Here is a 12,400-nt window from a genome sequence, read left to right on the forward strand (position 1 = left end):
CACTGGTAGTTTAGTAGTAGCTTGGTAGAAGTTTAGTAGTAGCTCATAGTAGTATAGTAGTAGCTTAGTAGTTTGGTAGTAGCTCACTAGTAGTTTAGTAATAGGTCAGTAGTAGTTTAGTAGTAGCTCACTAGTAGTTTAGTAGTAGCTCACAGTAGTTTAGTAGTAGCTCATAGTAGTTTAGTAGTAGCTCACTATTAGTTCAGTAGGAGGTCAGTAGTTTGGTAGTAGCTCACTAGTAGTTTAGTAGTAGGTCAGTAGTAGTTTGGTAGTAGCTCACTAGTAGTTTAGTAGTAGCTTAGTAGTTTGGTAGTAGCTCACTAGTAGTTTAGTAGTAGCTCACTATTAGTTCAGTAGGAGGTCAGTAGTTTGGTAGTAGCTCAGTAGTAGTAGGTCAGTAGCAGTTTAGTAGTAGGTCAGTAGTAGTTTAGTAGTAGCTCACTAGTAGTTTATTAGTAGGTCAGTAGTAGTTTAGTAGTAGGTCAGTAGTAGTTTAGTAGTAGCTCACTAGTAGTTTATTAGTAGGTCAGTAGTAGTTTGGTACTAGCTCAGTGAATGCCTGAGAGAAGCTCCTGCGCGCAAGAACGATCGGCATGAAACTGGCCAGAAAGAAGGCTAGTGTGTAACAATGCCACACAAGGGAGTTTGAATTAACCTGAGTGAGAGAGACATAGAGGTTAACCAAGGAACTGCTCCAATGCATTCATTGCTGAGTCTCCAGTTATGTCAGGGGCACGAGCACGGCCCAATTTGAGTTTTTGTGAACTACGGGATTCTAGCTGGTTATTTTAATAACAGAATTACCAATATCATCTGTACCAGTGCTTTATTGTGGACAAAAACATGCCAGTATGCATATCATTTAAAAATATGGTGACATTTATCAAGATTTGTTCTCCATCATTATACACCCTTCTTTTGTGGTGATGTTATGAACTATCAACTTTTAATTTAATAAACTGCTGACTAAAAAGTGTAAAATCAATACGAAATTCAACAACTTGAGAAAATCTAGTTTTTAACTCTTTAAGGGTGCCGGTACACTGTACACTGCACACCATCACAAAAAAGCACTCATCTGCACAGGCCAGTAATAGAATCCAGTATCACAATAATGGAATTCATTTCATTTGTCAATAGAAGGCACTTTGGGCTGTTTTTAAGAGTTTCATTCTTTGTCTTAAACTAAGAGAACGTATTTGAGTCTGACACTCACAGAGTCCAGAGAGATCAGCAATGGTACCTCAGGCGAGACCAAAGGTTTCTCTCCACTGATACCGTTCCAGTTCAAGAATCATTCACAGAATCCTGCCCCTGATCCTTGCTAACCCAGTGGTTGACTGATCCAATCAGTTTCACTCCCCTGCTCCCTCCATACAATCCCAAACCTTCCAAGTTTCCAAATTACAAACCCGTTCTCATCTGCCATTTATATCCCATTCCACCATCTTTTCATCTTACATCGAGTTCTCACCTAGAAGTGCTGCACACATGTTAGGCCATGTTTCACAATGTGGGATTGGGGCTCAACACCGAGGCAGGACAGGGAGGGTGAACATGCCTGGTGTACACGCTCTGCACTGCACCTACACCCACTGTTGGAGAGATGGGTTCAGTCAACACTCCGATGAAGCTTTCTTGATATTTCCATTAATAGCTAGAGCCGTTTGTCATGCCCAAAGCCATCGGAGGATACGAAGGCTTCTGCATTGACCTCCTTGAGATAGTCTCAAGTAAGCTCAACTTCCACTACGAAATCCAACTCGTGAAGGACGGATATTATGGGACGAGATCGGAAGACGGGAAGTGGAACGGATTGCTGGGGGAGCTGATGAGAAAGGCAAGTTTTCCATGGCTTTCATTTTTGATGTGGACTGTGCTGGAAGGACAGTGTTTATGCAGCTCCTCATTGTCCTGGCAACGTTATGCTGAACTCCTGCGGTCCACATGCGCAGGTCACATTGTAGCACAAATCCTGCAGGTTTTATGGATTCTCATACTTTCCAGCAGTTTGTGGATGATTTTGGAGAACTGGCCAGTAAGCCATGTTGTTCTAGGCTACAGATGCATCCAGGTCAAACTGAATTTGGATTGTAGTTTCTTCCCTTAAGACTTTCTTCCCCTAAGCCACCACTCTCACAGTTTGCTCGTCACTTTTACAGACTAAAGACTTTTACACTTTCGACTTTAGGGATACAGCGTGGAAACAAGCCTTTGGCCCATCGAGTCCATGCCAACCAGCGATCACCCCAGACACCAACACTATCCTACACATTAGGGATAATTTACAGAAGCCAATTAACCTACAAACCGGCACGCCTTTGGAGTGTGGAAGGAAAATGGAGCACCTGGAGAAAACCTATGCTCTCTCTCACAGGAAGAATGTACAAACTCCGTACAGACAGCACCCATAGTCAGGATCGAACCCGGGTCTCTGGCGCTGTGAGGCAGCAACTCTACCGCTGCGCCACCGTGCCACCACAGATGCCAGGTTTTTTTTGGACTGATTATTTTTAGACTGAATTCAAATTAACGAACATCCCTGATGGGTTTTGGAAAGACCCTCTGACAGGGCAGAATAGATTCATGCGAGCAGGTGGATGTCTTCCTCATGCAACACACCACTCTGCTCCTGTTCCCCTGTTGGTTAACCTGCCCCCTCTGTGGATGATCATCGATGGAGTTTGGCATTGGGGCTCGGAGGACAATGCATGGACAAAATGTGCCCTGGTCCATCCATCTTACAGGAGTTTATAAAACAGAAAATCCCCTTGAAATGCTGAGCACGCCCCTGGCAAAGGGTTGCCCTCCTGAAACATTAACTCTACATCTCTTTCCACAGATGATGCCTGACCTACTGAATGCTTCTAACATTTTGTGTTTTTATTTCTGATTCCCAGCTTGTGTGTTTTGTTTGGAAGTGCATACAAGTTAGCTGTGTTCAGTGAGTGTTGAACAGCAAGGTGTCAGAATTTGGATGGAACCTTGCCTCTGGTCTGCTGAGATCAGGGTGATGATCACTGGCAAATTGAATAGACCTTCCCACGGTTTACCAGGGCTACATCATTAATGACCACTGAACCAGTGGAGGTTTAAAGTCATGCCACATGCACAGGGAATGGTAAATAATAAGTGTAGAGCGCTGGGAACAAAGGACAATGTACAGATAGGTGCCATAGAGACATGCAAAACATGCTCCACTCAACCTCTGAATTTTAATTTCAAAGTAGACTTTATTCAAGTAATAATTATATACGTGTACCTTGGAAAAAACTCCATCTGACATTTCTCAGAGGCTGTACATGCATACAATATAGTTTCCTCGATCACAAATTTACCCCACCCCCTTGCCACTCATGTGGTCCACTGGCATGAATCCTTCCCTTATTTTGAGGGGCGTTTCCACACACCCTGCCCCCCATGTCCAGCAGCGGAAGGACCCTAGACTGTGGTCCTCCCCCGCCGAGCCTTGGCGTTGTCTGCACCAAGCTTCAGTCCGTCCCTCAGCATGTACTCTTGCAGTCTGCAGCGGACTAGACTGGCCCACTCAACCTCCACATGCAATGAACTTAGATTCAGGTACATGAAGATCTTACCTGTGGCCACACAACGCCCCTTCCTGTGTCTGTGCCCCCGGCTTTAAGGATAGACCAAGGAGCAGCCCAGCACCCAATCATCAGCTGCAGAGTGTTACGTTGCTAAGTGCTGTAATTTGTAGATTCCCACAATTAACACCCAAGACAACGAGTGGGAATCTACCACAAACTTCCCCAACAAGACTAAAGGGCCATTTCCACCCCCCACCTGTGGATATGTATGTAGCTCATGTGCCTGTTGTGCAGAGAGAGAGAGGAGGTCTGAAGCACTGGCGTAACTGTGCTTTTTTCTGGCCGACTCTCCACAGGAGGCAGACCTGGCCTTTGCTCCACTCACCATCACCAGGATGCGGGAGAACGACTTTGACTTCACCCGCCCGTTCATGTCTGTGGGGATCAGCATCATGGCGCGCAAGGACTCCAAGGAGCTTGCCAAGAGCAGCCGCCTCTTCCAGTTCTTGAGCCCTTTCGCCACTGAGACCTGGTTCAGTCTGCTCTTCGCCTTCCTGTTGACCTGCTTCTGCATGTTCCTGGCAGCAAGGTAATCCTCACACACTGGGCACGCATGTAATCATTAGAGTATCAGGTGTAATACCTACTCACTGGTCAAATGTAATCCCCACACACTGGTCAACTGGTCAATTAGAGTATCAGATGTAACCCTACACACTGGTCAACTGTAATCCCCTTCCACTAGTCAGGTGTAATCCTCATACATTTGGTCATGCACGTAATCATTAGTGTGTCACGTAATCCCCAGTCACTGGTCAAATGTAATCCCCACACACTGGGCACGCACATAATCAGTAGAGTATCAGGTGTAATCCCACACACTGGTCAACTGTAATCCCCTTCCTCTAGTCAGGTGTAATCATCACACATTGGTCATGCATGCAATCACCAGAGTGTCAGGTGTAATACGTACTTACTGGTCAAATGTAATCCCCACACACTGGGCATGCATGTAATCATTAGAGTATCAGGTGTAATCCCACACACTGGCCAACTGTAATCCCCTTCCACTAGTCAGGTGTAATCATCACACATTGGTCATGCATGCAATCACCAGAGTGTCAGGTGTAATACCTACTCACTGGTCAACTGTAATCCCACACACTGGCCAACTGTAATCCCACACACTGGTCAGGTGTAATCCCACACACTGGTCAGGTGTAATCCCACACACTGGTCAGGTGTAATCCCACACACTGGTCAGGTGTAATCCCACACACTGGTCAGGTGTAATCCCACACACTGGTCAGGTGTAATCCCACACACTGGTCAGGTGTAATCCATCTCTCCAACAGATGATCCTGTGTCTTGGCAATATCGAAACTTGGATGTCGTGCAAGTGTTTGTGTCCATCACCCACTCTGGCATTGTGCTCCAAATTCCAACCACCCTTTTTGGGTGAAAAATCCCTCCTCACATCCGTTATAAACCCCGTATCCCTCACTAATCCCCTTCAGTGCAAATCCAGCCACTCAGCGGGTCGGGCAGCATCTGTGGAGTCGATGTTTCAGGTCGGGACCCTTCCTCAAGACTCTTATCTCTGAAACGCTGACTATCCGTTTCCCTCCACAGATGCTGCCTGATCCGCTGAGACCCTCCAGTTCCTCTCCTAATTCCAGCACCTGCAGTCTCTTCTGCCTTCATCTAATTAACACTTTATTAATGGAGAGTAGCATTCAATGATAGCGCACCATATGACTAGTTCACACTGTGTGATCTTTGTAACAGCTTGGAATTAGGCAGACACGATAAAGGAACCATTAACACAACTACAAACATTTCTGGCATTTTTGACTCGGAGAACAGCTTTAGACAGCTCAACTCTGCCACTGGCTGGAAAGCAGTCGCCACAGCAATGGTTTGGAAAGAACTGCAATAGACAATAGACAATAGGTGCAGGAGTAGGCCATTTGGCCCTTCAAGCCAGCACCGCCATTCACTGCGATCCACAATCAGTACCCCGTTCCTGCTAGATGAAGATGTCTGAAGAAGGGTCTCGACCCAAAACATCACCCATTCCTTCTCTCCAGAGATGATGCCTGTCCCGCTGAGTTACTCTATCTTTTTGTTTCTAGCCACAGCAATGGTTTATTGCTTTCACAGATTAGATATAAAGATTCCTTTGCACTATTTGCAAAGATCAGAGAGCAGGTCCAGCACACTAGATACTGAGAAAAGCTTTAACATTGTCCCCTTGACACACCTGGGCAACAACAGCACAGTGTAGATATGGAGTTAGACACAAAATGCTGGAGTAACTCAGCGGGACAGGCAGCACCTCAGTCCACGCTTATTGTCCTCAGAGCTTCAAATGCCAAACTCCACCGATGGCAGATGCTGAAGAAGGATCTCGACCCAAAACATCACCCATTCCTCTCCAGAGATGCTGCTTGTCCCGCTGAACTACTCCAGCATTTTGTGTCTATCTTTGGTGTAAACCAGCATTTGCAGTTCCTTCCTACACTTTAAGATATGGAGTTAATCTGCTTCAATACTATTGCACCAAACTGGCACAGCATTTGGTTACATCGAAGAACCTAAATATTTCAGGTTAGTGTTTAATATATATAAAAGTACACGGGTGAAACGTTCCGCTCTTATCGCAGAAAAATGGTGCATGTTATTCAAAGTACTGAGGGTGACGAGACAATTACCTTCCAGACTGAGCCCCGGTGAATGGAATGAACCTCAGGTTGAGAGGAATCGCTTTTCTCTGCTCGACAGCTTCTGGTTTGGAATTGGAGCTCTCACTTTGCAAGGTAGAGTCACCGAGCGCTGAGAAACCCAGAGTCCATTGTGTCTTTGTCCGCTGCCTAAGATCTGCCCAGCCCACTTCCTTCATTCTTTCATGTCCAATGTCCAACCTCCCTGCACCAGTACACTGCACCCTCTCACCAGAACATATTAACTTTCTGCTTCGAGAAATGGGTCAAAAGACACGGTGAATTCTGAGAGGATGCATCTTGTAGTGGTGTTATCTAGAACCAAGGGCAAAAGGTTCAGAATAAGGGTTTTCCCCATTAAAGATGGAAGTGAGGATTACACAGAGGCTTGTGACTCTCTGGGTGAAAGGGCAAGAGTTTTACTGGTGGAAAGTTGGGCGGAGTGATCAAACTCGTCGCACCAGAGACAGGATTTAATGGATGTCAAGTCAAGTCAAGTCAATTTTATTTGTATAGCACATTTAAAAACAACCCACGTTGACCAAAGTGCTGTACATCTGATTAGGTACTAAGGGAAAAAAAACACAATAAAAAAAAAAAACATACAGTAGCACGCAAACATAACAGCACATACAAAACAGTTCACAGCGCCTCCTCAATGAGCCTCAAACGCTAGGGAGTAGAAATAGGTTTTGAGCCTGGACTTAAAGGAGTCGATGGAGGGGGGCAGTTCTGATGGGGAGAGGGATGCTGTTCCACAGTCTAGGAGCTGCAACCGCAAAAGCGCGGTCACCCCTGAGCTTAAGCCTAGACCGCGGGATAGTGAGTAGCCCCAAGTCGGCCGACCTGAGGGACCTGGAGTTAGAGAGTGGGTTAGAAGATTTTTGATGTAGGGGGGGGGAAATGTCCATTTAGGGCTTTATACTTGAATAGGAGGAGCTTGAAGTTGATTCTGTACCGTACAGGGAGCCAGTGGAGAGAGGCCAGAATCGGCGTGATGTGGTCCCTTTTACGGGTACCCATCAGGAGTCTCGCTGCGGCGTTTTGGACCAGTTGCAGGCGGGACAGGGAAGATTGGCTGATCCCAGTGTATAGGGAGTTGCAGTAGTCTAGGCGGGAGGTGGTTCCAGTCATCACCCATCCAGTCATGGGTGTACGCTCCCCCATCCCGAACTATCTCCTCGCCTCCTCTCCTTTCTGTGCGAAATCCTCCACCCGAGAGGTGTGGAGATGGAATCATTGAATATATTCAAGGTGCAGCTTGACATTTAAATTTCCATTCAATTAAATTTCCATTTCCATTAAGATGAGGGAGATGGGAATAGAGTGGGAAACTGATGTTGAGCTCCAGAATGGATCAGTATTAAAGTTCATTTGTCCTCTTGAGATGGCTCTTTCATTCAACACCCAACAACGAGCTGTTCCCTTCTTCCAGGCACTACCACTTGGGGAACCATCATCTTGGCATTAACCTTGCCCATCCACTTCAGAAACATACACGTTTCAATAAGATCTCCATTGAGAGTAGACCAACCTGGCTAACCTCTCCTCACACGTCATTCCCTTCATCCCAGGAGTCCATCTTGTGAAACGTCTCTCCACCTCGTGCCCATGCAATAACATCCAATATTACACTCACCTTCGCAATTACCAGTTGCATCTGCACTTCTACCCTTTCTATTTTATGTACTGGGAATCCGAGATTGCTTCGTGCTGCAATATTTTGTTGAATGATTATGTTTAAATAGCAATTTGTTTTTTCTTTCTCCTTGCTAAACTTCACATTGTGAATGTGAATAGCTTCACATTTCCCACACAAGTCCATTCACCACATCCTGCCCATTCACATCACCTTTCCCCTTGCAAGCTCTGTGTCCTTGTTTGTTGCTAACCCACCTATCGTTTCCACTAATACCTCTACGTTAACTGGGAATTTACGAAGGCTATTTATTCCCACAAGCATAATTCTGTTATTCTCTAAAGTAATTTTTGATTTGTGGATTAACTTCATGCATTTTACCTTGCTCCATTTCATTCAAGAAGCCTGGTGAACAAAATTCCATTTTGTTTAAATTTAACATGTCCGTTACCATGTCAGCAATACCTCAACCTATCCAATTGGGAATTTCCCAGTTCAGGCATATCTTCAGAAGTCCCCTTTGTACCATCTCAAGTGCAATGTTATCCTCAATAATTGTGATGACCCTGTGAGAAATATTATAGGGGTGAGCTAAGTAGCTTTTAGTACAGCTCTTGTTTCGAATAGTACAACGGGTAGATGGAACTGGTGGCAGGGGTGGCAACTTGGTAGAGTTGCTGCCTTACAGAGACCCGGGTTCGAACCTGACCATGGGTGCTCTCTGTATGTAGTTTATACGTTCTCCCTGTGAACACGTGGGGTTTTTCCAGGTGCTCCAGTTTCCTCCCACACTCCAATGTCGTACAGGTATCTAGGTCAATTGGCTTCGGTAAAATTGTAAGTTGTCTCTAGTGTGTAGGATAGTGTTAGTGTACGGGGTGATTGCCGGTTGGTGCCGACTCGGTGGGTTGAGCGGCCTGTTAATGCGCTGTATCCCTAAAGTCTAATTGGAGTACCGGGCACAATTCTGGCCACCGGACTGTGTTACAGAATAGAGAAGCACTGGGGAAGTTGCAGTAGATTTCTAATTTGCAGAATAGGATAGCAGGTAGATGGAAGGGGCCGGTGGAGAAGCAGGTACAATGGGCCATGCTCCAGAATAGAGAAGGAAGGGTAAGAGCATAAACTAAGAAATCTTTAGTCATCGATAACTTAATAAGTCTTGGAAGATAACTTAATTTTTAGAGAGTAAGGATTTATCTTAAATAAACAACAACACTAATAAACGCAAAAGTCGTTCAGGAGAACATTCTTTCAGCAGAGAGTGGTTTGAAAATAGAGTATGCTATTAGGGGTAGCTGGCAAACTCAAGGACAAACCTAGAATGGGACAACATAAGTTAGGTGAGATTTCTGGTGGAAGGAGGCCTATACGGACATTAACAACGCAGATGAATTGGGCTGAAAGGCCTTTTTATTTGCTGCTAATAATTGTGGATGTAATCCTTATTTTCCAACAGGTGCAGAACCACATCCCAAAGCCTTGTCCACACGTATCATTGCCGCAGTCTGGTGGCTGTTTGTCATTATTTTCCTGGTGACATATGCAACCAACTATGGAGCGTCATTAAACTCGGAGAAGCAGGGACCACAAATCAAATCCTTCAGCGACCTTGCAAAACAAAGTGAGATTGAATATGGGACCATCGGTGGCGGTTCCACCTTCAATTTCTTCAAGGTGCGGTACTTCTGTATAGCGGGATTTCTTTCCCTCAGTCTCCAGTCTCGCTGGATTCAGATAGAGAGCCAGTGAGAATAGGCAGGACCAGGGTACGGGTTACAAACACTTTCATCCCTGATTGGACCCTGATTAAATAGGCTTGGTTGTTACCACCTCTCCTGTGTTTCACAATACAGAGGAGCCAGGACGGTTGAATGGAATAAAGCTCTGGGCAGCAGTGCTGCTGGAAAGAGATTTTCAATGGTGAGTAGCTGCAAAGTGGAGGACATTACACATGGAGGTGGTAACATGATGATTGTATTACTGGCTGAGGAGACTTGAGCTAAGAACCAGGAGCACATCCAAAGTTTATGAATAGAGCTTTTTTTTTTAAGATGTGAAATTACCAAGCATCTATTGAGTGTCATCAAAAACCCAACCAGTTCACAGATGTAGTGAGGAGATGCAATTCTTCTATGTTGTTTAATTACACTCTTACTGCCCGAATAAGCCAGTGAGATTTTTACTGACAATCTTTTACCGTCTTGCTAGGGTGACTTGGTATTAGCAACAGTGGCAGCTTTGCCTGTGACACGCACATTTTAAGTTTGAAACACCATATCATGAAATCTTCAAATCCCAGTAATTTAAGAAGTAGAGGCAGCCTGGTAACTGAACAACGAAAGGCAGCTCAACAACATCCATAAAGAATGCTCAAGGCAAAAGGAATTAAGAAGACACAAAATGTCTGGAGTAGCTCAGTGGCTCAGGCAGCATCTCAGAACATGAATAGGCAACGTTTTGGGCCAGGACTCTTCTTCAGCCTGATTGTAAAGGGCGGGGGAAAGAAAGCTGGAGAGAAGAAAGGCTGGAGAAAGCCTGGCAGCTACTAGACCGACACAGGTGAGGAGGTTTATTTAGCACATGGTTGGACAAAGGCCGAAGGCAGAAGGTGTGAGACAACAGGACTGAAGAATTATAAACCGGGAAGCTAGAGGAAGGAATGTAGGAGAATGGGATGGGGGGGGGGAGGAAAAAACAGGAGGAGAGGGTGGCACGGTGGGGCAGCGATAGAGTTGCTGCCTAACAGCGCATGCTTCGCCGGAGACCGGGTTCGATCCCGACTATGGGGGATATCTCTACAGAGTTTGTACATTCTCCCCGTGACTGCATGGCTTTTCTCAGAGATCTTCTCAGAGATCCAACACTGCAAAGATATACAGGTATGTACGTTAATTGGCTGGTGTACGTGTAAATTGTCCTTAGTGTGTGTAGGATCGCTGGTCGGCGTGGACCCGGTGGGCCAAAGGACCTGTTTCCGTGCCGTATCTCTAAACTAAACGATATATGTGTGAGTTCAGGTAGGGTAGAGGGGAGGGGGTGGAATGGGGAACATTTTCCTTCATCTAGCCTGTCCAATCCCTTAAGAATGTTCTATGTTTCTTGGATCTTGGAATAGGAATTAACTCAGTTTTGTAACGAGTTAATAAAGTCAAACATACTTACCCTCACTGGAGTCTAATAATCCAACAGTGATGTGTATGGCAACAGTGAACAAGGATAGGGCCACACTTTCACACCTCATCTCTCTCCATAGAAGCAAAATACCGACAATGCTATGAAACCAAAACTAAAATAAACAAAATGCTCAGATCAGGGAAACAAAGTTAACAGCACAAATCAATGACTTTAGCAGAACTGGAAGGAGTTAAAGATTGAACAGTTTATGTCCAAAGCCCTGGATAAAACCGATGGTGAGCGCAGAGCATTACTAAATGGTGATTACTGCGCTCACCATTACTCAATGGTGAGCAGAGAATTAGTCATCTAGAATTACTAACTAGAATTTACAAATTACTAAAAATTTTGGTCTAAGATGACCAAAATTGTCTTCGATTAAACAAGGAGTAATTATTAAGTTAAAAGATTTATTGTATAAGGCAAAAGGATATAAAAATGTAACCTTTCTAACATGAATGTTCCCATAGCAATCAAAAATTCGAGTCTACCAGGAAATCTATTCAGCGATGAGTAGCAAAGGTGATTCTGCGCTGGTGCGGACCATGAGTGAAGGAACGGAACGAGTCCTCAGCTCCAATTACGCCCTGATTGGTGAAACAGCAACAATAGACCTGGCTGTTGCAAATAACTGTAACTTGATGAGGGTCCCAGACGTTGCTGCGATGAGGGGATATGGACTAGCCACTCGTCTCGGTGAGTTGCATCTTATGCGAAACCCAGCTGTTTATTTAACTCCAGTCCTATGTTGGAGCTTCTTCTGAGAATCTTTACATCAGAGCCACGACTATCGTTCACTCCTGGCTGTCATGTCCTCCGACGACATCACAAGGCCCTGAACGCGCTTCCCACTCACCATTCTGTACCTCTCCTCCAATCTTATTTTTTAGTTTTGGAGATACAGCGCAGAAACAGGCCCTTCGGCCCACCGAGTCCGCACCGATCAGCAATCCCCGCACATTAACAATATCCTACGCACACTAGGGACAATTTACACTTATACCAAGCCAATTAACCTACAAACCTGTTCGTCTTTGGAGTGTGGGTGGAAAACGAAGATCTCGGGGAAAACCCACGAGAACGTACAAACTCCGTGCAGACAACACCCGTAGTCGGGATCAAACCCTGGTCTCTGGTGCTGCAAGCGCTGTACGGTAGAAACTTTATCGTTGCGCCACCCGTCATATGTAGGAAGGAACTGCAGATGCTAGTTTAAATCGAACATAGACACAAAAAGGTGGAGAATGGCAGGATATGTGTTTACAATCTCAAGTCCAAACAATAAATATATATATATATATAAACTATATATA

The 12,400-nt window shown here is 45.1% G+C and overlaps 1 protein-coding gene across 1 annotated transcript in view; it reads left to right on the top strand.

Annotated features, from left to right (window-relative positions):
• Positions 1-12,400, top strand: part of LOC144607880 (glutamate receptor U1) — a 29,214-nt gene that overhangs the window by 13,674 nt on the left and 3,140 nt on the right. The window contains exons 5-9 of the mRNA XM_078424998.1: positions 1,658-1,840; positions 3,905-4,137; positions 6,270-6,367; positions 9,370-9,587; positions 11,558-11,783. Of these exons, the coding sequence (XP_078281124.1) occupies positions 1,658-1,840; positions 3,905-4,137; positions 6,270-6,367; positions 9,370-9,587; positions 11,558-11,783 (958 nt within the window). The remainder of the gene's footprint in view (positions 1-1,657; positions 1,841-3,904; positions 4,138-6,269; positions 6,368-9,369; positions 9,588-11,557; positions 11,784-12,400) is intronic.

This window comes from Rhinoraja longicauda, chromosome 30, assembly GCF_053455715.1.
Source record: "Rhinoraja longicauda isolate Sanriku21f chromosome 30, sRhiLon1.1, whole genome shotgun sequence".
Taxonomy (NCBI): Eukaryota; Metazoa; Chordata; class Chondrichthyes; order Rajiformes; family Arhynchobatidae; genus Rhinoraja; species Rhinoraja longicauda.